This window comes from Cryptomeria japonica, chromosome 11 (genome assembly GCF_030272615.1).
Source record: "Cryptomeria japonica chromosome 11, Sugi_1.0, whole genome shotgun sequence".
Taxonomy (NCBI): Eukaryota; Viridiplantae; Streptophyta; class Pinopsida; order Cupressales; family Cupressaceae; genus Cryptomeria; species Cryptomeria japonica.
This window is the reverse complement of record NC_081415.1, coordinates 453016916-453043083: the sequence shown is the minus strand read 5'-3', so window position 1 is coordinate 453043083 and position 26168 is coordinate 453016916. Positions and strand designations below refer to the sequence as shown.

The 26168-nt window shown below is 38.0% G+C and overlaps 1 protein-coding gene across 3 annotated transcripts in view; it reads left to right on the top strand.

Moving 5' to 3' along the window:
- LOC131041422 (uncharacterized protein At1g10890) overlaps window positions 1–26168 on the top strand; it is a 56973-nt gene that overhangs the window by 12122 nt on the left and 18683 nt on the right. For all 3 annotated transcript variants that reach the window (XM_057974509.2, XM_057974507.2, XM_057974508.2), the window contains 2 exons: window positions 22170–22341; window positions 23186–23380. In XM_057974509.2, coding sequence (XP_057830492.2) covers window positions 22226–22341; window positions 23186–23380 — 311 coding nt within the window. In that variant the 5' untranslated portion in view covers window positions 22170–22225. The remainder of the gene's footprint in view (window positions 1–22169; window positions 22342–23185; window positions 23381–26168) is intronic.

Below are 26168 nucleotides of genomic sequence, written 5' to 3'. Positions count from 1 at the left end.
GGGACCAGAGCGCCCAGCGCCCTGGTCCCCCAGGACCATGGCGCCCAGCGCCCTGGTCCCTGGCCCTATTTTGGGTCCGGTCTCCTATGGGACTTCGGGTCTTTTTTTTTGCAAATTGGAAATAATATTTCCTGGTCGGCCTAAGGTTGGAAAAATCAGTCTTTTAACCCTAATTGGCAAGTATATAAACTACATTTTCCTCTCCCATTTGGGTAAGAGGGTGATATGTGTACAAAGCGTGGAAACTATACTCAAGCACTCAAGCATTCAAGCATTCTTTCAAGCAATTGATCATTCTAAGTCTCCATTCAAGGCTAAGTGTTGCATTCAAGACAAGGATTCAACCATTGAAGAGGAGATCACATACTACATGCTACATACAACATACAAACATACAACAAACAACAACATCTATACCTTCGCACATAAGGATACAAACATCCTTACAACAAGGTATTAGTACTTGTTTTACATTACATACATTGACATTTACAGCATTTCTCATTTCTTGGTTAATTCCAAAACCGGGGTTTGACCTAAAGGCAAACCCCTAATCCCTAACCCCCCAATCGTCTTCGCTTTTCTGTGTGTAGGTTGCAGGTACGCGGCTGAAATTGAAGATCTGGAATCCTTGTGCAGAGACGAACAGATCCCCCTTCGTTTCGCGGATTTTTCGGAGGACCGTGGCGCCGGGCGCCATCGTCCCGACAACTTTCGCTCAAATTTGCAGGACAGCGCCGTATCGACATTTTACTGCTAATTCCAGGTCCACAGCTTCATCCTATATCCCTATCTCAGTTTATAAGCGAATCTTTGTCACTTTCTATGCATTCCTAGCTTAATTCTCCTATGCACATTCTTTACAAAAGAGGGTAGCCTTGCTGTCATAACCCTTGAAACTCATCTAGCATCCAATCTTGCATTGCGTGGGATTGGATCTTGTGGGTTTCAACCCCTCTTTTGAATGTAAAGTCTCTCCCCTAAGCGAAAACCATCAACCCTAGAGTGAATCTCCCTTCTCTCTCCTTGGAGTTGGAAGAGGGGAGAGCAACTAGGGTTCGATCGCGATTTTCCGCTTTACAGTGGCGATGTGTGAAATGGTCACAACAGGTCCCAAAACTATTGCCCCACATCCTTGAGTGAAATTCCACTCACAAGGCCAAGGTTGGCATCATGCAAGTGAAACTGGCTCATCAACAAAACATGGAGGGTTAAAGGTCAACTCTATAAGAGTGGGTTATAACTTATATCCAAACCCAATTGCACTCTTGACCCTAGTTGAAGGAAGACTGGCTGCATAAAACCCCTATATAGCTGATATAGCTGTGTGAGCATAACCCACATAAAATATATCTACTGAATCCTCAATTAAGAATAATTCCTTGGTCATATCAACAGTCATGGATGAACAAGAAGGACGGACTTATTACTAAACTATTTATTTATTTTTTGAATAATGTGAGATTGGTGTATGGTCTTAGATCACTGCTTATACATTAGGCAACAGAGTCACAACGCATTGTGGAACAAACAAATTGGAATAAAAGGTGGAGCTATGTATTTGCAATTTTGCACACAACTAAGATCATGAAATTTTGTAACAAAACATACCTAGTAACCCATTCAATTGCATATGTTCATATATAAAATGAGAGGATCATTACAATACTTGCATTGTTCTTAGAATGCTGTTACATTCATTTGACCCAATCTTACACTCATGCCAACAAATGTGACATGGGAAAATGTTTGGTTATGGCCAAGAAATCTTCCTGAATATACACCTAATGCCATGGAGATATTCTACAGCACAAGCTACTTACAATACTACTCTTCTTTGATTCCACAGGTTTGTAATCTTTCAACAAATTGCATGTGGAGTCTATGGCTGCCTTGCGATTTCTTTGGTGTTTAGAGACCATAGCTGAACTAACCTCTTCCAAAATGGATTCCAAAACATTACTTAGTCAATTTTGGGCCTGAAACCTAACTTGTGGTACTGTAGTAGTGCCAAATCTAAGGGCAAGGGAGAATCTCGACCAAAAAGGGCATCTTAGATCAAATAACGGGTTGAGCATTGAATTCTGGTAGTTGGGAAACCTTCTACATGCATGGCGGTAGTTGGGAGCAAAACTAGATGTTTATTTTGGCGCCCAAACTCAATTTAAAAAATATGCTTTTGGTTCCAAGCGAGGTCTGAGACTTGGGAAGGAACTATAGGTTGGGGAGTTGGGAGTGGAAGTGGACCTAGAACCAAAACCTCTAGGTTACGGGTTCCAAGTCCCTTCTGGGCTCTAGAAAAGATGATAGGAGCAGGGAGTGGGAGTGGGTGAGGACTTCGAATCGTAAAGGTTGTTGGTTTAAAGTTCCACTCGGGGTTTGAGATTTGAGGAAGAATGGAGGCTTGGGAGTTGGGAGTGAGTGAACCAATGGCATGATAGATTAAGGGAAACAACTCTTGGGATGTAGAAGAAAACAAGGACTCGAAACCCATAGGTTTCAGGTTCCGAATGGGATTGGCAATTGATATGGACTAGAGGAAGACCGATGGGAGTGTAGAGAAATGAGGACTTGGGCCCCAATAGGTACCAATAGTAGAAGAAAAACCATGGGGCCCGATCAAAATGCCACCTCCACCAAAATTTTAGCATGTCTCATCAGGCCACATAATAAGCCATGGAAAAGGTTCCATAAAATATCTTTGGTTTGTTCTTGATTTGGATAAAAATGAGTACATAAATGGCATCAAATTCCATTTAGCAAATTTGCATTTGAAACCTTAAATAAATTGGATTAAGAATAATTTTTCATTTGCCTCTTTTTTTCTTATGAGTGAAACAACTAATTGTTGACCACCACATGGATACCATTGAGCACAAGCAAATTGGAAATCAATGGTTCTCATGCCCATCAAGACTATTGCAGGCCCATGAAAACTTCTTGAATAACTCAACAAATACCTAGATCGAAAATCCATAGTTAACTAGATTTGAAAAACATATGGCTTTGATCCTTGCTCGGAACATCAAAGGTGAATAAATTGTATTTGAGATGTGCAAAGCAAACCCATACCTAAAATTCTTGGGTGACAGATTTGAAACTATTTTGGGTTTGCCCTTTGTCTCCCTTGGTCTATAAGAACCAATTTGGAGTTGCCAAGTCCCTCACAAAGTAACTTGCATGAACCAATCTTGCCTTGCCAACTAGAGCACACCACAAACTCAAAACTGGATCCAAAATTTGCATTGGATGAGATATAGACCACTTTTGGATCCTGTTGTGACGTTTTCACACATCGCCCCATTGCAAATGGGGACCCATGTTTTTTGCTCGTTTTGTTCGTTTTCGCTTTGCTTTTTTTTAGGGTTTTGTTAGTTTGTTAGTTGTCTGGATTTAGGGTCAAGCCTTAGGGTTTTAATTACCGTCTTTTCGGACCAGAATCCAGTCGCTTTTGAGAGCTTTTGAGTTTCCTTTTCTAGAATGCAAATTTTGAATGAAATGAATTCGCCAGAATGGTCTAATTTTCAATTGGAATGTTGACGCAGAGTCTAAATTCGTCTAAGTGTTGATGATGAAACATGAATTTTGTCCAATTGAGTAATTTTGACCAAATTTTGACTTTTTTGATTTTTGATCCTAGGCATTTCAAATGATTTGTTTTCGCCTTGTGAAGTGATAAAATGTGTAAAATCATGATATTTTGGCCTGTAGGAGCAAAATCGCTCCTGTCCCTCAGTGAAGGACGGGAGCTCGTTTTCAAATATCTCATCATTCTTGCAGAGTCCAGACAAATTTTACGTTTGAAGTGATGGAGAACGGCGAGATCTTTCCATTGAATATAAATTGAAGATTTTCATGAGCACAGAAATGCCTCCAGGGGGAAGATCGCTCCTGTCCCTCAGTGAAGGACCGGAGCTACAATTCAAATTTCGTCTTGTCCTTGCAAGATTTTGAAAGTTTAATGATTTGAGGACGTCCGAAGGAAGATACTTTGCCAAATGAATATAATTTGATATGCAAAAACGAAGGAGAATGACCTATATTGACCATATCGCTCCTGTCCCTCTCCAAGGGACCAGGGCGAGGTACCTTGTAGCTCTCGTCCCTCTCCCAGGGACCAGAGCGATTTCCTTCATTATGCAAAATCCAGACAAAGGTCAAGGCAAGTTTACGTTCAAAAACAAGGAAAAACATGAGATAAATGCGTTGAATATAAATTGAAGATTTTTGGGACGTCCATAACAGTGCTAATTGCCTAAATCGCTCCTGTCCCTCAGTGAAGGACCGGAGCTACAAATCCAATTTTGCTTTGTCCTTGCAAGATTTTAACGTCTTGACGATGTGAGAAGGTCCAAAGAGGTACATTTTATCAAATGAATATAACTTGAAGTGCTGTCGGGGAGATCAACAGGGTAGCAAGTCCGGCTTGAGTGAGGTCCTGATCCTGAAATTTGGCTAAGTCTGGAATGCCCTGATCCTGAATTTGACTAAGTCTGGAAACTGAAAAAACCTCCAAAAACTAGATTTTGCAATATAACTCCTGGAGGTCTGAAACCACTCTCAAACATCCTGAAAGTATATATGGAATATAACTTAAAGTATAAGAAAGAAGAAACATAGAAGGAAATGTCACTTATACTTAAATGTTATATTCCATTAAAATTGTCCTGATCGAGAGTGCGACAAGTCAAATTTCGCTCGTGTCCCTCACCAAGGGACCAGAGCGAAAATGCTTAGTTGAGCCATTCCTGACCTTGTTTGGACGAATCGAGACATCAAAGGCATGGTGAAGGACGAAATGAGCATGATAGAGCATCCAGACTTGATCAAAAACAATGAGATGATGAAGTTTTGCCTAGAGGGTCAAATTCGCTCCTGTCCCTCACTGAAGGACCAGAGCGAAATTCTTCATAAGGTACGATCTAGGCAAAGATCAAGCAAATTTTATGTTCGAAGGCAAGAAAGGAGGTCAATCGAACCCGTTGAAGACAAATTGAAGATTATCAAACGTCAACAAAGGACCAAAATGCTTAAGTTCGCTCCTGTCCCTCAGGAAGGGACCAGAGCGATTTTTGTTGTGGATGACTTTCTTGCACAGTTTGAACCGATCTCAAGGCATGGATGAATAGAAGAGCACATTACGAACCCGTTGAATATAAGTTTTGAAGGTGACAAAGTGAAATAAGGCCCATAGAGCTAAAATCGCTCCTGTCCCTCTCCAAGGGACCAGAGCGAAATTCTTATGAAGGCTTAAAATTTGAAAGTTTATCAAGCATCAAGTGATCACGAAGGATCAAGGAACTTTATTTTGCACGATGATGGTGATTGCAAGTTGGAGAACGCAAGCATGAACCCAAAGACTTGAAGTTCGCTCCTGTCCCTCAGGAAGGGACCAGAGCGATATTGATTATAGTTGCTAATTCCTTCAAAAATCACGTTAAGTCAAGGTTTTGCAAAGGGGTAAAAGGTACAAGGTGTCTTTTGAAGATGATATGCAAGAGTTTTGAACGTAAAAGTGTTATCAATTAAGTTAAAGGACTCATATCGCTCCTGTCCTTTGGACAAGGACCAAGGCGATTTTTACTAAAACACTCATGTTCCGACAAAATCAAGACAATGCAAGGATAGCTAAGGTCAAGGACGTCCTTTAAGAGGCAATGAACGAGGAACCAAGGATGAAAGATGACACGTTTTGGCTAGAGCTTCAGGATCGCTCCTGTCCCTCTTCAAGGGACCAGGGCGATATCACATCTAAGGGACATTTATTTGCAAGACAAGTCACTCAAGTTTGAAAATCCTAGCGAAAATGCCAATTCCAACGTGAGGTTAAAGGCTTTGAACGTCAAAAGTGCAAAAAATCAAGACCAAGTGATGGATCGCTCCTGTCCCTTAGTCAGGGACCAGGGCGATGAGGTACATATTTTCCATGTTTTTTAAAAATTTTGGCGCTCAAACGCATTTTTGAATTTATTTAAATGCTAGGAAAATCGATATTTAATTAATGGCATTTAAATTTAGCGCTTGGTATTAATTGATTATTTTTGCCTTGTAAGAAAATCGAATTTATTAATTAAAAATGAAGGCATTTAATAATTGATTATTAATTCATTAAAAAATTAAATGGAGCGCTTGGTATTTATTTGTTTTATGGAGGTCGGCCCTTGTTATTCATTTAAAAATCATTTAAATTGCTTTATTTTTACAAAGTCGGCCTAAATGGTGGTGAGAGGTGTGAGCGCTATAAAGGGAGGGGTAGTTTATTTCATTTTCACATCATCATTTATCATCTCTCATATGCGACTTGGAGAAGGCAAAGGAGGAACGAATTTCATTTCAAGCTAGAAGGCACTAGTAACTATCCAAAGGAGAGGCGAACTTGAAGTTTCTATTTGAGCGAAGTTGCCTAGGACGTCAAAGACATATCAAAGATGGCGAAATTGCTAACTTGAAGAAAAGATCACGTCCAAGGCTTGAAGGGTGGCGAAGTTGATAAGAGGAACGTTCTTTTGAAGATCACATCAAGACTATCGAATTTCAAATTTTGCCTAGGCGAATTCCTTTATTTTGCATTTTAGAGTTAAGCTCTCAAGTAAGGTATGGCAAGATCTCTTGTTTTAATTTCAAATTTTGATCGTCATTGCCTTAATTTTGAATTTTGAAATTTTGTTTTGCCTTAGCTCAGTTGTTTTTAGGAAATGATTAATAAAGGACTTATCATTAAGTTTCCTAAAATTTGCTCTCTAATTTATGTTATGTATTGCAAAATCATGTTACTAATTTTGAAATGTTGTGTAGGCGTCAAATGGAGGTCTCTTCAAGGAAAATCAAGCCGGATCAAGGACGGTCTTCGCCAGGACGATCAAGCCAAGACATGGGCGACCTCTTCCAATCCAGCGTTCCAAGGCGAGGTACATCATCCTGCACATCAAGGACAAAAGGAGTTAGAACAAGAGTTAATCAAAGATAGCCTCTCAACGACATCAAATTAAATATCTAGCAAGCTTCAAGTGTCAGATGAGGTGGCGTCCTAGTCATCATTTCTCCAATCAGAGAAGTCCATCTCAGCATGTCCAGATTCAATGTACTTAACTCATGGAAGGTGGCACAAACTCCGATGTACCTACCCCGGCTATCCATTGGTCGATTTTTCTAGAAGGGACATGTGTCCAAGCAATACAATTTTATCATTGGTCAAGCATTAAATGTTATGTAATGGTTGTAACAAACCCTAATTAGGGTTTTCATTGTAAAATCTTGGCCATTGATCTTGAATTGATCTAAGCCATCAAATTGTATTGTGGGCACTATATAAGCCCAAACATTTCATTTGTAAAAGGAGAATTAGAGTGAAAGAGATTTTTAGATAGAATTAGAGAGATTTGTAAATAGTTGAAAGTAGTTAGAGAGTAGAATAGGAGGACAAGGCAAGAAATTGTTGCCATTGATTGTAAACAAACTCCATTTTCATTGAAGTAATGGTGAAATATGTCGTTTTTCTTGCAATTTGCATGGTTTCTTGTTGAGTCTTCAATCTTAGATGGTAGATAATTAGATGAATGGAGGAAATGTGATTGATTGATGGTGGAATTCGTACATCCATACTACTAGCAGTTTGTTGATTGCAGACTTGCCTTGCGTAGTCAACTGGAATCATTCAGCCTAAGCTCAATTTCAATTTGTTGCCTCTTCATTGATATGCATCAACTTGGATGGTATCTATGCCTGCGGTGATAACTTGAACATCATAAAGCTCCCCTTAGAAGATTGCACTAGTCTTGTGTAGATGTTCCATTGATGTCAAAACAAGACCTAGTTAGAGTTTCATCAAAAGGTCAAGTCATTGCTCCTACATTCTTAGTATTAGGATTAGATCCTCTCTTCGCCCTTATCCTTTTTCTATTTTTTTTAATCTAAGTTAGTAAGAGCCTGTGTCCAGCAAAGCAGATCGGAAGTTCAATGTAAGTCCCCTTGTGATTCCAGCAAATCACATCATACCACTGGAGCTTGTCCACACGTGGAGACCCCACTAAAAGAACCTTGGAGTCTACCTAACTGATCCTTTACGCGAATCTTCAGCAGTTAGAGACTATTTTCTCAAGAGAGGATAAGATGCCTTTAGGTATTTTATTCTGTGTATGATTGTGTACAAAATACACGTCAACAGAATTGGCGCTAGAAGGAGGGCTTGTACGTGAACTCCAGATTCTATCACTTCAAATTTACGGAGGTTATCTCAAGAGCTTTTGTCCCTCCTCCCGCGCACAACAGAATTGGCGCTAGAAGGAGGGCTGAGCATTTGAAAGTCCGATCTTGTCAAGAACTTTTTACCCTCCTCCACGCTCGACAGATTGAATTAGGAGTGCTTGACAGTGAACACGAACTCTTGAATCCAAGGAAGATCAGTGGAAAGCTTTTTCTCAAACACTCGAAGGAAGGTGACTGCTGGATCGTTAGTTGGACTTACGCAAGAAGGAATCAAGCTGGAACCAGTTGAACGTTCAAGTTGAATCCGAGATATTCAAGATCTCTCTTATTCCAGAAAATCCAAAAAAAAAGCGAAAAATAGAAAATCCAAAAAAAGTGAAAAATAGAAAATCCAAAAAAATCAAAAAATCAAAAAATCAAAAAGAAGGATTTCTCAATGGAGCGACAACAGTTTCACGAGGAGCAACAAGTTGATTTTCCTGAACTTTGGTGGAGGTTAGATACACAACTTTATCCACGAAGATTGTCCGAGTTTGCAAGACAAGGGCAGTGTCGAGTCCACGAGACAGAGGAACATGATGAGATGCATTGCTTGAAGTACTTATCAAGGATGGAATCGGCAGCACAGGGAAAAATCTTCTTTTGGGATGTCCCAAGGCCAGAAACGGAAGAAGGCAACTTCAGTGTCCCAGAGACTAAAGATCCTCTTCTAAGCTTCATGTGGATGATCGAGAGTCAACTCGTTTTGGATGGTGAAATGCGTCTGGAAAACATATTGCTACCATTGTGGTGTAGAATTCACAACTCACCTCACTCGGAATTTACTTGCTTAGTATGTGAAATGGCTATCAATCAAGTCATAAACCAGTTTGGAATGCCAACTTTGTCCGAGGAAGAATGTATCATGAATGGATCTTGGGGTGCACATCTCGCAGCCGAATTTAGGAGAACCTATGAACAGGACATTGCTCCAACATCTGAATGTGAGAAGGATCAAGTGTACGTTGACAATACCAATGCACCTGATGATCAATGTATTACAATGGATAGCCTGCCATGCCTTGCACCTGAAAAGGAATACTATGAAACAAAAGTTGAAGAATCAGTTGAGAATATTCAAGCAATAATAAAGGAAGATCCAGGAGTTGAACAAGCAACTAAAGGAAAGGACGACTCATTCCTTGAAGAATTCTCACTTATGCTACAAAAGGAGATCCTTGAAATTGAATTGCAAGAGTTTTCGAATGGCCTCATTGAAGAAGACAATCAAGTTGAGATATTGAGTGAAGAGCTACAAATTATCATAAGTGAGCCCAGGTATGAAGAACAATTCAAAGGGGCGCTTGAAGATTTTATCACCATTATGCTATTTGAGGAAGCATTGAAAGATTTTGCAGAGGAAACACAAATGGAATCACTGCCAAAATTTTTTCTAGATAAGCAAGTTACTGGGAGTGATATGATCCATCATCAACTTCGACCTCCCGAGACTATACTTGAAGAAGAAAGGTCACCTGAGATTATCTTTGATCCACTAGAGGAGATGTTTGAAGCTCAATCTATCAAGGAGACTCTCATTTTTGAAGATATGCTAACAATATTTCATGAAGATGCCTGGTTTATGCAAGATATCTCAGTGAAAACAGAGAATCTTGAGCTATTCGAAGGGGCGCTGAGCTTGTTTCAAGAGGAATTTCCTAATCAAGATCAATATGTTGTGGATACTCGTGGAATGATTCGTCATCAATGGCGACCTCCTGAAGCAGTTGGTGACCTCGCTTCCGACAATACAATGTCGTCTGAGCCTGAAATACGCCAGGTTGTCTCTTTCCTTAGTCCTAGCCTTGAAAGTTATTATGATTTTGATTATGGGGATTTTGGGAAAACAACTTGCATCTGGATTGATCATGGTCCTAACGAATTACCTCAGTTGATCATTTTGAGTGAAAACTTGCTTGAGTATGAGATGTGCATGGTGAGAGTTTGCCTTTTTGTATTTAAGGATGAATTTGCCCGATTGAGAACCATCACGTTTGCCATGCTCCTGTTGCACAACCTGAGAAATCATGTAAAGTCATGTACATATTTTGCTTCTTTGAGTCGTGTCGAGTCTAGGACTCTTGTATATAGGTTTAGAGTAGGTTTTCTTTTTGTGTTTTTAGATTAGAGGTCTTTTGAGCCTTGTTCTTAATTTGCCTTGAGTCATTTGACTCATGATCTAGTGTGGCTCAGGTAGTTTAGTTGTTTTCTTTTGGTGTGCGTTTTAGTTTAGTTTGCTTTGGGTCGGTTTGTCGGTCGGTTTGCTTTAGTTTAGGTGTCTTGAGTGGGAGCCTCCATCTTGTGAGAAGGGCGTTTGTGTTGTTGCCCGCACGCTGGCAATATCCTGGATCTTATGTTAGACTCATTTCTTAGATATCTATTCATGAAGTGCTCGGAATCCGAGGTTGTTCCTCTTCAGCTTTATCATCTGATCAGGACCTGTATTTGACTTGGAAGGGAATCATTTTCTGTGTCTTGATGCCGACATCTGTTGATTACTATATCTTCACACATTAATAGACTCCGAGTCATTATGGTTTTTAGGCAAAGCTGTGATTGGTGAAAAATCTAAAATCTGGCTTCAGCGCCACCGCAATCCTCAAACCCCAGTAAGCTTCACTGCTTACAAGCCAAAGGAATTGACGAAGAGAAAAAGCAATATCAAAAGGAAAAAATGAGAAAAAAGAGAAAAAAAAAGAGAAAATGAAAGAAAAAAATGAAGAGAAAAGTGAAATGAAACGAAATATCAAAATTGGCTAAAGGGAATATGCGAGTAACTCCATCGGGGCTATAGACGCCTGGCTGGCAATGGAGCAATGTTCGTGAGCTTGCGGCGATAACCTCGTCGGGACTATGGACGTCTGACTGGCAGCGAGGCTCTATCCAGGATGCTTTTGAAGTTCAGATATACTACGTAGCCTATCACAGGGGAACCTGAAAGTCATAGTTGTCTTGTCGAGAGGAATGAATACACTTGCACACACCTGGGTAATCAAAGACTAAGTGTCTAGATATGGTTAAGGATTCTCCTTCTACTTTGAGTACATTTTCTAATCTCTTGATGAGCTAGGTTGAATTTTCCAGAGGTTCTAGGTGTCGATTGAGTCTTTATCTCTGAAATGTTTTTCAACATTTATTCAAGGTGGCGCTAGATGTTGTGACGTTTTCACACATCGCCCCATTGCAAATGGGGACCCATGTTTTTTGCTCGTTTTGTTCGTTTTCGCTTTGCTTTTTTTTAGGGTTTTGTTAGTTTGTTAGTTGTCTGGATTTAGGGTCAAGCCTTAGGGTTTTAATTACCGTCTTTTCGGACCAGAATCCAGTCGCTTTTGAGAGCTTTTGAGTTTCCTTTTCTAGAATGCAAATTTTGAATGAAATGAATTCGCCAGAATGGTCTAATTTTCAATTGGAATGTTGACGCAGAGTCTAAATTCGTCTAAGTGTTGATGATGAAACATGAATTTTGTCCAATTGAGTAATTTTGACCAAATTTTGACTTTTTTGATTTTTGATCCTAGGCATTTCAAATGATTTGTTTTCGCCTTGTGAAGTGATAAAATGTGTAAAATCATGATATTTTGGCCTGTAGGAGCAAAATCGCTCCTGTCCCTCAGTGAAGGACGGGAGCTCGTTTTCAAATATCTCATCATTCTTGCAGAGTCCAGACAAATTTTACGTTTGAAGTGATGGAGAACGGCGAGATCTTTCCATTGAATATAAATTGAAGATTTTCATGAGCACAGAAATGCCTCCAGGGGGAAGATCGCTCCTGTCCCTCAGTGAAGGACCGGAGCTACAATTCAAATTTCGTCTTGTCCTTGCAAGATTTTGAAAGTTTAATGATTTGAGGACGTCCGAAGGAAGATACTTTGCCAAATGAATATAATTTGATATGCAAAAACGAAGGAGAATGACCTATATTGACCATATCGCTCCTGTCCCTCTCCAAGGGACCAGGGCGAGGTACCTTGTAGCTCTCGTCCCTCTCCCAGGGACCAGAGCGATTTCCTTCATTATGCAAAATCCAGACAAAGGTCAAGGCAAGTTTACGTTCAAAAACAAGGAAAAACATGAGATAAATGCGTTGAATATAAATTGAAGATTTTTGGGACGTCCATAACAGTGCTAATTGCCTAAATCGCTCCTGTCCCTCAGTGAAGGACCGGAGCTACAAATCCAATTTTGCTTTGTCCTTGCAAGATTTTAACGTCTTGACGATGTGAGAAGGTCCAAAGAGGTACATTTTATCAAATGAATATAACTTGAAGTGCTGTCGGGGAGATCAACAGGGTAGCAAGTCCGGCTTGAGTGAGGTCCTGATCCTGAAATTTGGCTAAGTCTGGAATGCCCTGATCCTGAATTTGACTAAGTCTGGAAACTGAAAAAACCTCCAAAAACTAGATTTTGCAATATAACTCCTGGAGGTCTGAAACCACTCTCAAACATCCTGAAAGTATATATGGAATATAACTTAAAGTATAAGAAAGAAGAAACATAGAAGGAAATGTCACTTATACTTAAATGTTATATTCCATTAAAATTGTCCTGATCGAGAGTGCGACAAGTCAAATTTCGCTCGTGTCCCTCACTGAAGGACCAGAGCGAAATTCTTCATAAGGTACGATCTAGGCAAAGATCAAGCAAATTTTATGTTCGAAGGCAAGAAAGGAGGTCAATCGAACCCGTTGAAGACAAATTGAAGATTATCAAACGTCAACAAAGGACCAAAATGCTTAAGTTCGCTCCTGTCCCTCAGGAAGGGACCAGAGCGATTTTTGTTGTGGATGACTTTCTTGCACAGTTTGAACCGATCTCAAGGCATGGATGAATAGAAGAGCACATTACGAACCCGTTGAATATAAGTTTTGAAGGTGACAAAGTGAAATAAGGCCCATAGAGCTAAAATCGCTCCTGTCCCTCTCCAAGGGACCAGAGCGAAATTCTTATGAAGGCTTAAAATTTGAAAGTTTATCAAGCATCAAGTGATCACGAAGGATCAAGGAACTTTATTTTGCACGATGATGGTGATTGCAAGTTGGAGAACGCAAGCATGAACCCAAAGACTTGAAGTTCGCTCCTGTCCCTCAGGAAGGGACCAGAGCGATATTGATTATAGTTGCTAATTCCTTCAAAAATCACGTTAAGTCAAGGTTTTGCAAAGGGGTAAAAGGTACAAGGTGTCTTTTGAAGATGATATGCAAGAGTTTTGAACGTAAAAGTGTTATCAATTAAGTTAAAGGACTCATATCGCTCCTGTCCTTTGGACAAGGACCAAGGCGATTTTTACTAAAACACTCATGTTCCGACAAAATCAAGACAATGCAAGGATAGCTAAGGTCAAGGACGTCCTTTAAGAGGCAATGAACGAGGAACCAAGGATGAAAGATGACACGTTTTGGCTAGAGCTTCAGGATCGCTCCTGTCCCTCTTCAAGGGACCAGGGCGATATCACATCTAAGGGACATTTATTTGCAAGACAAGTCACTCAAGTTTGAAAATCCTAGCGAAAATGCCAATTCCAACGTGAGGTTAAAGGCTTTGAACGTCAAAAGTGCAAAAAATCAAGACCAAGTGATGGATCGCTCCTGTCCCTTAGTCAGGGACCAGGGCGATGAGGTACATATTTTCCATGTTTTTTAAAAATTTTGGCGCTCAAACGCATTTTTGAATTTATTTAAATGCTAGGAAAATCGATATTTAATTAATGGCATTTAAATTTAGCGCTTGGTATTAATTGATTATTTTTGCCTTGTAAGAAAATCGAATTTATTAATTAAAAATGAAGGCATTTAATAATTGATTATTAATTCATTAAAAAATTAAATGGAGCGCTTGGTATTTATTTGTTTTATGGAGGTCGGCCCTTGTTATTCATTTAAAAATCATTTAAATTGCTTTATTTTTACAAAGTCGGCCTAAATGGTGGTGAGAGGTGTGAGCGCTATAAAGGGAGGGGTAGTTTATTTCATTTTCACATCATCATTTATCATCTCTCATATGCGACTTGGAGAAGGCAAAGGAGGAACGAATTTCATTTCAAGCTAGAAGGCACTAGTAACTATCCAAAGGAGAGGCGAACTTGAAGTTTCTATTTGAGCGAAGTTGCCTAGGACGTCAAAGACATATCAAAGATGGCGAAATTGCTAACTTGAAGAAAAGATCACGTCCAAGGCTTGAAGGGTGGCGAAGTTGATAAGAGGAACGTTCTTTTGAAGATCACATCAAGACTATCGAATTTCAAATTTTGCCTAGGCGAATTCCTTTATTTTGCATTTTAGAGTTAAGCTCTCAAGTAAGGTATGGCAAGATCTCTTGTTTTAATTTCAAATTTTGATCGTCATTGCCTTAATTTTGAATTTTGAAATTTTGTTTTGCCTTAGCTCAGTTGTTTTTAGGAAATGATTAATAAAGGACTTATCATTAAGTTTCCTAAAATTTGCTCTCTAATTTATGTTATGTATTGCAAAATCATGTTACTAATTTTGAAATGTTGTGTAGGCGTCAAATGGAGGTCTCTTCAAGGAAAATCAAGCCGGATCAAGGACGGTCTTCGCCAGGACGATCAAGCCAAGACATGGGCGACCTCTTCCAATCCAGCGTTCCAAGGCGAGGTACATCATCCTGCACATCAAGGACAAAAGGAGTTAGAACAAGAGTTAATCAAAGATAGCCTCTCAACGACATCAAATTAAATATCTAGCAAGCTTCAAGTGTCAGATGAGGTGGCGTCCTAGTCATCATTTCTCCAATCAGAGAAGTCCATCTCAGCATGTCCAGATTCAATGTACTTAACTCATGGAAGGTGGCACAAACTCCGATGTACCTACCCCGGCTATCCATTGGTCGATTTTTCTAGAAGGGACATGTGTCCAAGCAATACAATTTTATCATTGGTCAAGCATTAAATGTTATGTAATGGTTGTAACAAACCCTAATTAGGGTTTTCATTGTAAAATCTTGGCCATTGATCTTGAATTGATCTAAGCCATCAAATTGTATTGTGGGCACTATATAAGCCCAAACATTTCATTTGTAAAAGGAGAATTAGAGTGAAAGAGATTTTTAGATAGAATTAGAGAGATTTGTAAATAGTTGAAAGTAGTTAGAGAGTAGAATAGGAGGACAAGGCAAGAAATTGTTGCCATTGATTGTAAACAAACTCCATTTTCATTGAAGTAATGGTGAAATATGTCGTTTTTCTTGCAATTTGCATGGTTTCTTGTTGAGTCTTCAATCTTAGATGGTAGATAATTAGATGAATGGAGGAAATGTGATTGATTGATGGTGGAATTCGTACATCCATACTACTAGCAGTTTGTTGATTGCAGACTTGCCTTGCGTAGTCAACTGGAATCATTCAGCCTAAGCTCAATTTCAATTTGTTGCCTCTTCATTGATATGCATCAACTTGGATGGTATCTATGCCTGCGGTGATAACTTGAACATCATAAAGCTCCCCTTAGAAGATTGCACTAGTCTTGTGTAGATGTTCCATTGATGTCAAAACAAGACCTAGTTAGAGTTTCATCAAAAGGTCAAGTCATTGCTCCTACATTCTTAGTATTAGGATTAGATCCTCTCTTCGCCCTTATCCTTTTTCTATTTTTTTTAATCTAAGTTAGTAAGAGCCTGTGTCCAGCAAAGCAGATCGGAAGTTCAATGTAAGTCCCCTTGTGATTCCAGCAAATCACATCATACCACTGGAGCTTGTCCACACGTGGAGACCCCACTAAAAGAACCTTGGAGTCTACCTAACTGATCCTTTACGCGAATCTTCAGCAGTTAGAGACTATTTTCTCAAGAGAGGATAAGATGCCTTTAGGTATTTTATTCTGTGTATGATTGTGTACAAAATACACGTCAACAGATCCATAATCACATTGAAGCTCAAATTCATCAAAAGTATCCCAATCAGAACTTGATGTGAAACATATTTGGATCCAAATCCAATATAAACCATGTTAACAAATATATCGGATTCAAAATCCTCTTGGAGCACCAAAAAATCCAAATTTGCACAAACTTGGTGTGATATCTCCTTTGATGTGAAGATTTAATTGTTCTAGAACATTATAGACATCAAATCTGTTCATAACAAAGAGTAATAGAAAAGTGTGAGCCAATAGGAAGGCACAACTTGGCATACCACCGTCATTGGAGAAAGAAATTGGCTTCCATGATGTCGACACTTGGCAATCATTCGACATAAACCAAAGTAAACATAACCCAAGCAAAGCTAAAGGAACTGATGTTCAGAAATTTTAAAATTGGGTGTGAAGGAAGTAACAAGACACACTAGGATTAGTTTACTTGAGTACAATAGAAATAAAAATATGACTTGAGGAAATAGAACAAAAGTGAAGCAAGGTGAAAGCACCAACAAGGTAAGACAAGGGCTTGGGGAAATATGATGCAAACAAAAACACCCAAAAATTAGAGATTGCTAACAAGGGTGATACTCTTGTTTTATTGGCTTTACTTTGGGATGCATCCAGGATGTAGCTTAGGCCAATAGGGGAACCTTGGTAGAAGAATTTACAAAACTTACATACAAAAACACCCAAAAATTAGAGATTGCTAACAAGGGTGATACTCTTGTTTTATTGGCTTTACTTTGGGATGCATCTAGGATGTAGCTTAGGCCAATAGGGGAACCTTGGTAGAAGAATTTACAAAACTTACATGGGATTGATTCAAATCCAAAACACACTTTACATGAGTACAGCTACAACACAACACTAAAAGGTGTTAGAGTAGTATACAAGGGCATAACAAAGGCATCTTACAAAAAATAGTGTTTTAGATGTTACCCATGGACGGGTAATTCTAGGAACTTGTGCACATGGAAGGTTTCTTCTGCACAATGATTTTGTACGATATAGGTCCAATCCATAGGCTTCAAATTTTCCATCTTTTTCTTTGTTCTCAACGCAAGCACTCCATAGCAGGACCATGTCACCATTGTTGAATTTTCTTGGGTTACCTTCCTATCATATGATAACTTTGTCTACCATTGACTCTCTAGATTCTTCTTTCGTGCCTTCCTCTTGGACTCATCCAATTCAAGCAATTGACATATGTGCTGGGAAAATGGATTATTCTCCAAGTCTTTGCACCGTTCTAACAATTGAAAATAAGGTATTCCAGGCTCACTAACAAGATGACACTCTAAAGGGCTCTTCCTAGTAGATTTCTTTGTGGTAATCTTGTCAGTCCAAATAATTAATCTCAACTAATCATCCCAATATCTTTTGTTCAAATCTTGTGTTCTCTTGATTATCTTCATTAGATTCTTGTTGCTAGATTCAACTTGCCCATTGCCTTATGAGTGATAATGGGAAGAATAAGTAACATCAATCCCATATTTTTTGCACATCTCCACAAATTGATGTGCCCTAAAACACATGGCATTGCTTGCAATAATTCTCCATGGGACACCAAACTAGGTACTAATATAATTTAAGATAAAGTCCAAGATGGCTTTAGTGGTGAATGGATCCATTGCTACTAGGATCCATCAAAAACTATTTCTTGATCTTTCAATGATTTCATGTACATAATCAATTCCCTATTGTTGGAATGGAGCTTTCACTGGTATCAACTTTAGAGGAAGAACTCTTTTTAGCTTTTAATTTCCTTGAAAATCTTTGGCACACATCATACATCCAAATTTTTTAGATGACATTTGAGAAAAGAGATGGCGACCAATATCCAATTCTTAGATCTTATGTGTAGTAGTCTTGGCAGTGAAGTGGCCCCCACACACACTTTGATGAAACTTGGCAATAATTTTTTGAATATCTCCTCATTTACACATTTCAGCATAACCCTCTAGATCCATCCACAAAAGCTCTCCATTGATCAACAAGTACTCTGCACAACAAGCTTTAGGGTTCTTTTTTAAACTCTTTGGACATGCTTTAGAGGAAGATCCATTGAAGCTTTTAATTTCCCCAAAAGTTTGAGGGATGCATCGCATTTCTAAATGTTTTGATTACATTTGAGAAAAGAGATGGGCCAAAAATACTCATCCCTTAAGATCTTATGCCTTATTCTTGGCATTCAAGTGGCCTTTGAACACTCTTTGATGAAACTTAGTAATTATTTTCTAGAAAGTATCCATATTTACACATATCAGCATTACTCCCTCCGGATAGTTCTACAAAAGTTCTCCATTGATCACAAATAGTTCTGTGCAACGAGCTTCAGGTTTTTCTTTCAGATTTGTTTATACTCTTTGGGTACGCCAAATCTTTAAGATATAATATAATATTAGAGTACCAAGCACAACCCTCTAAAGCAAAGGATTTGGATACCTCTGAGTCTCAACTAAATTTACTTAAACCGGTTCTACATTTGAATCAGTGCAATTTACCCTCTCAGGTGACCATGGGTGCCCTTACAAAATATCTTTGATAGCTCAACATATACTCGAATTTGAATTTCATACTTAAGTGAATTTGAAAAACACCCCAGGTTTGATTCTTGATTGCAGCATCAAAAGGTAATAAATTGCATCCAAGAGGTGCGAAGCAAACCCATACCCAAAATTTTTTGGGTGAATTGGATTTGAAACTATTTTGGGTCTGTCCTTTGTTTCCCTTTGTCAACAAGAACTAACTGGGAGGTGCTAAGTCATAAACTCAAAACTGGATTCAAAATTTGCATTAATTGAGATATAAACCACTTTAAGATCTACAATCACCTCAGAGCTCAAATTCACCAAAAGTACCCAAACTTGGTGTGAAGTATACCTAGATCCAAATCTGATACAAATTGGGATAACAGACACCTCAGATCCAAATTCCTTTCCTCTGAGAGCACAAAACTCTAAATTGACATAACCTTGGTGCAATATCTCTTCGGATGTGAAGATTTAACTATTTTACTTCATTAGAGACATCAAGTCTGCTCATAAACAAAGAGTGATGTAAAAGTGTGAGCCAATAGGAAGGCACCACTTGGCTTAGTACTTAGTGGCAGAATTGGAGAAATAAACCGGCCTCCAGGATGCAGACACCTGGTGATCATTTAGCATTCTCCTAGATATTATGATCCCGACCAAGGTAAACACAACCCAAGCCAAACCAAAGGAATCAACATTTAAAATTTTTAAACTGGGTTTGAAGGAAGATCAAGAATGACAAAGACAAGGATTTGACCAGGGGAAACAAAATAAAACTAAAAGAAGGCTAAAGTAGCAACAAGGTAAACAATGCTTCAATGAAATAAGACACAAGCAAAGCACCTGAAAACCAGAGATTTCTTAGAATATCTAACAAGGGTGAAACCTTTGACAACTCTTGCATGGTGTACATGACCTTAGAACTGCGATGGGCAGTTTTTAAATTTTTGAAGCTAGTCAGGCTCAGGGTTCAAGTACATGCCCTTGCTTATTCCAAAGTCTATATTCGAACCAAGGGAGAAGTGATAGCAGGTTTCAAAAGTTCTCTTATCATCTCAATTAAATGAACAGGTATCATAAACTTTGAAATAGTACTTCATTTTTATTTCTTTGAAGGCAGGAGTCTTAAAAGTCTTGCTTCAAAGGTGCTGCCAGCAGTGATGAAGAAGGGAAATGGGAGAATGAATTTTCTCTTTCTTTTGTATAGAACTACTGCTCATAGCTCTAGCCATTTTAAGAGACAGAAACTGGAAATTTGACATATGGGCTATTGCACAGGAGCAGAAGGGAAAAGCACAGAAAGTCAGAAATAATAGGAAATGAATGATGACACTAATCAACAGAAAAGCTGCATTTATGAAGATGTCAATTTCCATTCTCGAAAATTTAACAAAACCACTTTCTATTATAATAATACCTGAAGATAGGCGTGACTCCAAATCTATACAGACAATCCTTTTGGATGCGCAATCTGAGATAGAGACAAAAAGGCAAAGTTGAGTATTTTATGTCTTAGCATAGCCAGCATACTAACTTGGTACATGAGACCTGCCTTGTTGGAATAATGGGTCTCTTTCTGTATGTGTGTGTGTGTGTGTAATCTATAGATACCTATTTATATATACAGATACATAAAATATATAGAAATACACACACACACATGCACACATTATATATATATTTGGGTTTCGATGTCATGATCAAGCTCTGGGATAAACCGAGCCTTGATCTCCTTGAGGGTTGTGGAAATGAATGACTCACCTTATCTTTTGTCATGTCCTGACCGTAAGATAATAAATAAAATATAAATGTTTGGAGATCTTCCTTGTTATGGATAATCCAACCAAGAACCATCATCATTTGATTGGCGAACTGCTAGAGCATAAAAATAGTTACCTTTAAGCAGCTATTTATCAGCAGCGATTCCAAGAATTACCTTTGAAAAAACAAATATGAATCCTCAGCGGTCGCAAGAGGCTACGATTAGTGAGGGGACAGCAATTAGTTTAGAGGAGATGCCTCCTTTATGAAGGATGGTATTCTTAGCAAGAGTTGTGACTCTTTAAGGTCTATATAAGGTGGACCTCCTCTTTGGGGAAAGAGAGGGATCGGATAAGAGATCTGAAATCAGATATTGAACCAATTAAGAGCAGAATCCGATTTTATATAAGCAGCCCTGAATCAGTAAGGTTACGAGTGGAGATCGAATCAGATCAGAATTCATAAATAATTTGCATTCAGGAAAAGCAGCCATTTGATTTAACAAAGTAATTGGTATGCATTAATGGTTAAGTCTATTGTCAAGTATATCTCTTATGAATCTTTGATTTATTTGTTAATTTGAATTATTAATCTATCTAGATTCTTAGAACTAGTAAATTGATCAATTTATCATCCTACAAGCAATCAAATGTGAGATTAGCAAGGAAACAGGTTAGGGAGATGCAGTAGACTGGTTCCCACAATGTAAGTAGACCACCCCAAATTGGATGGATTGGAGGCCCTGCCACTTGTGGGCCAAGGGGTTGAATTGTCTTGGTTGGATGTTCCGTGCCCTTGGGCTTAGTTGAGGCAAATAGTTTCCCAGCACCCTACCGTGCTTTCCCCTCAAATCCCTAATATGGTTGGTTGTTGGAAAAGAAACTATAGTATGGATCCAAATGCATTTAGGTGATGTTGTTTATTTATAGGACTCGTCATGATCATTTTGTTGATGTTAATTGATTATTTCCTTTCAAGTTCAATAGCTATTATGTGATTTAGTTATAGAATACTATTTGTTAACAAATTGTATTGTTGAAAATGTTATTTTTGGGCAAAAATCAGGTATACCCCAAAAGGGGACATTACATCTTTCCCAGCCAAAATTTAAAAGTTTATGAATATCATAATGGTTTTGCCTTAATCTATCAATTGAATGGGTTGAGCTGCATGTAAAAAGTATTATCCAATCACCATTTCCCTATGTTCCCCATAGTTTTTCAGTTTATCACCTTATCACTAATTAAAGTATGATGATAACTACAACCTGCACATTTACTAATATTTTATAGGAAATCTAACACTCTATTTGCCTTGTGGTAGCTGCATTTAAAGTTGATGCTATCAAAGGTTTTGGAAAGATTATAAGCTTCCTCAGCGATTGCTTTACAGCTTCAATAATAATCTGTGCCTTTATTAATGTTTGGGATAATTACCACTGAGTCTTCTTCTCTTGATTTTTAATGCTCCGATAGAGTCTTGGAGACCTTTAACCAGAGCATCTGCCTCCACTAAGTTATTAGTGCCCTTGATTAATCCTGAAGAATGTTACTTTATCAAGGCTATTTCAAATGATTCCACATCCTGCAGTGCTATTTTTGAAGCTATATTATGTATTACATCTACTGATGCTCAAAAACAAAAAAACCATAGCCTCACTTGATATTTTTGAAGCGATATTATGTGTTGCAGCACTGTTCTTAAACATGAAATGATTTTCAGCATTTTCTTTAAGCTTAACATACCAAAATTCTTGCAGGATTGCTTCTCTTTTATACAAGGATACAGACTATTCTGACAAGAATTTCTTGAACAATGTCTCCGTCTCCTTCGAAGAGAAGGGATTCTGTAATGCGTGCAAATGATAAACACAGCAGGAGGCACAGCAGGAAAGACAGAAGTCGTTCACCCTATCGAAGTTCTCACAACAGGTTTGTGAACTAATTAGATACTTATAGATCTCAAAAACTATGGGATACATTTTTTCTTTTCATATTTGTCCTCAGAAAATTAACTGCATTTGAGGATTAAACCACAAATAAAATGAAATCAAAAGCCTTTATAAAATTATTGACAAAAACTGTTGAGGTTTGTTGATGTTTTGGATAGAAGCAGGGTGATCTGAAAGTTCATGTTTTTGTTGATGCTTAGATTTGTTAAATGAAATCCAATTTCATGTTTTTATTCCTTGCAATCAATTTTGGGGAAATGTTTTGCAAAGTTTTATTGTTTTAATCTGTAATAAAGTATGGTTCATGAAGTAGATTTCCATGGATTAGAAATCTTGATAACTCTAAGATTGCTGTTCAAAATCTTATCTTTATCGGCTGTGTGTTAAAATGTGAATGTTGTAGTGTTTGAAATAATTATTTTTACACTGAGGAATGAATGAAGTTAGAGATAAGCCTTGTTAAACATATTATAAGTTATTTCAAGTTGATTTATATAAAATTCAGTATTTGGAAAAAATGGGCAAACATGTGTCTAAAACTTGGGAAAGTTTAGTTGTTATTGTATCTAAATATTTTAAACTCTCATGAACGTGCAAGTAGTACAATTCTTGAGAAATATCTATTCATTATTGTAATTAGAATGTTTAATTAGGTGTAAAGAAATTAATGCTATATAAGAAAGAGAAGACAGAGGATGAAAATAGCATTAGGAGCCAAAAGTTAAATGCATTGTGTAAATAAATTGATGACCAATGATTGGGGGATATTGACATTATTTGCTCTTTAATTAGACTTCCTTGTTTTTATATTTACTATATGACAGGCACAAAAGCCGTTCACCCTCCCAAAGATGGCATGGAAGTACTTCAACATCACCAAGACGACAGCGGCACAAGAGGCACAGAAATAGGAGTGCTTCAAGGTCTCCAGCAAGGAAGTTGAAAAGTCCAAGTCCCAAATTGTCTGAGCGTAAACAAGACACTGAGAGAGCTCGCAAGGAAGAAGAAGAGAAGAAAAGGTGAATATCCTTCACTATGAAAGCATGCCTTACAACTTCTTTCCCATGATGGTTGTTCATATACTGAGTTTTTAAATTTTTTGACGAGCTGAAGCTGAGGGATATTTTTGTCTTCTTCTAACATTTCTCTAAGCAAGCTTGTGCTTCCAAAGAATACATGTAGAGCAGATGATACTCTCAAACAGCTTTTGGTAGGTAGAGAGGTGATTTATGTAATTATTTCATGGAAGCCTTAATTCATGTTATTATTTAATAAGGAGAAGAGAGTGCATTGTTGCAATTCCTTTCTTGTAGGACAGTAGAGTTGAGAGTCATGTAAATCTAGTGAGCTCATTTCTAGCTATATCCGGTGACTGCCAAAACGAATTTTCATTTAACAAGTGATTGATATAAACTGGTCCTTGACACATCTCATGTACTTTTTGTTGGTCTTCCAAGCCTTCTAAATACTTTGGCCCACCAAAAATGCCCCTAAGTTTGACACGAGCAGATGTAACAAGATACTAGAAATCAAGCATTTTCCATGCTAACTTACCTCTAACAGCCTTAACAATTCACTTGATACATAAATCTAGGGTTTTTTCCCGCTTGATGATAGTGTCACATGATGATATGGTACCTTTAGCTTGGATCCATCCAATCATGGAGTTAAAAATGTTTTTGTGTGAGGTCTTCTAGAATCAATTGTGCAGTATTTAGATTGTCTTGACATTTTGGACTCTACAGGCTATCAGGGTATGTAGGAACAAACTGTATTGAAAAACTAAATACTACACAGTGGATTCCAGAAGACTCACACACAACTATGCAATGTGAACAACCACTCAATAACATTAAAAATTACCTTACTTGTCATCTTGCTATTTGGCTAGGTTATTAAGATGGAGTTGGTTGGAGGTCCAAATGTGTGATGCCTTATTCGTGATGAATGGTGATAGTTATTTGATGGACTTGGTTTGGTCATGGTCTCCATTTATAGTAGAATTATTATGTTTTAGTTTACTAACATATGTGGAATATGTTTAAGTGATCAGCTCTTGGCTTTTGTTTTCCTGTTGGGTGTAGATATCAAGTAGGATGTTTTGTACTGTTGCCATTGGAATAAGATCACATTTTTCCCATTCTCCTCTGCCATTGCTGATACGACTAATCCAATCAGGAAAATACCCCTAAACAAATATTCCATGCATTAGAAGATATTTCAAAATATATTAGAGGTCTAAAAAAAAACAATGCTATTTAAGGATGTAATGTCCCAAACTGATTTTTCACTTTCACAATGAACAAGCATGAAACCTTAACGCCCTTTGATCACTGAGATCCTGATGTGGGTAAGGTGAGAGCATACAGTGAAAATGTTAGAATAATATTCTAATTAAATCTTTGTTGGTGGCAAGCCGCACAACTTGATATTGCAACTATTACAAAATATGGAATTAGTGAAATGCATATTCTAGCAGCAAGCTTTTCAGATTAATTATAAACACTAAATCAAGAGGAGAACTGCACAGAGTATCGTTAAAACTTAAAAATAATAAATTGTAGAGCGATTTTCTAATGTCATGGCAGCAGAGCCATCTAGACTTAAACAGATCTATTTTAAACTGGCGATAAATTTTCAAGTTTTATACAAATAAGCAATTAAGCTCTTAAAAACTGAAACTTCTTATAATATCTCTGAATATAAAAGTAGAAAGCCTCCTCAACTTATTGTATCAGCAAAGATACCAATGAGATATAATAAAATCAAGCTGTATGGTTAGCTATAGAAGAGTATATCAGCTGGAAATAATGATAATAAATTAATTTCTGCTTTTGGATAACCGTCATAGCAATATACTAACCTGCTTTGCTGAATTGGTCACCTCAGTACTGCCAAAAATTCATCAAGAATATGTATGGCTCCAAACAGGGTTGTATGATATACCAAATAAGATTAATTAGCATTTCACTCAAACTTAGAATCACTACCCTTCATACAAATATGGGGTGCTCCAAAACAAAGTTAAGAACTTTAAGAGAAAGTATGGTAGCCTCCTATTTAATACTTTTTGTTATATTTGAATTGTCATCTTCCAAAAAGTAGTACGGGTCTTCAAACTCCAACAAATATGAACTTAAAGTAATATGCGTAGGAATAATATTGAGGAGAGTGTTACGACAGTCTAAAACACTGCAAATCAACTCTTCCAAATGATATGGCTAGTGCCAAATGGTACATCCTGTTGTGACGTATTCACACATCGCCGCATTGCAAATGGGGACCTCCACTTTTTCGCTTTCTAGGTTAGTTGTCTTAGCTTAGCTGTTGGTAGTAATAAGGTCTTTTGCTATTAGCCTTTCGTTTGAAGAAGTGCACTTCTCAGGTGGCTAGGCAATGGTAGAGTCATTTCTCCCTCCTTAGGTTGGAAAGAGGTCGAGTGATGTCAATTTGAGCATAGTAGGTAAGGAAGGCCAGTTGCAGGTTGAAAGGGAAAAATTTGACTAAGTACATGAAAATTTCCATTGCTCCTTCATAGGAGCGAATTTCCTTCCATTGCCATCTATGGGGTCCAAGATACCCTTGGTCATCACAAATTGCAATGTGGAGCTTTGATTGAGCAACGAGTTCGATCTTTTAGCTTGGCCTGATGCAAAATTTGGCTAAGTACATGAAGATTTTCATTGCTCCCTTCTAGGAGCGAATATGTCTTCCTTTAGGAGCAAAATGTGCTTCCATTGCTCATTCTCAGGAGTGAAGATGTCTTCCTTTGTTCATTCACAGGAGCGAATACGTCTTCCTTTGCTC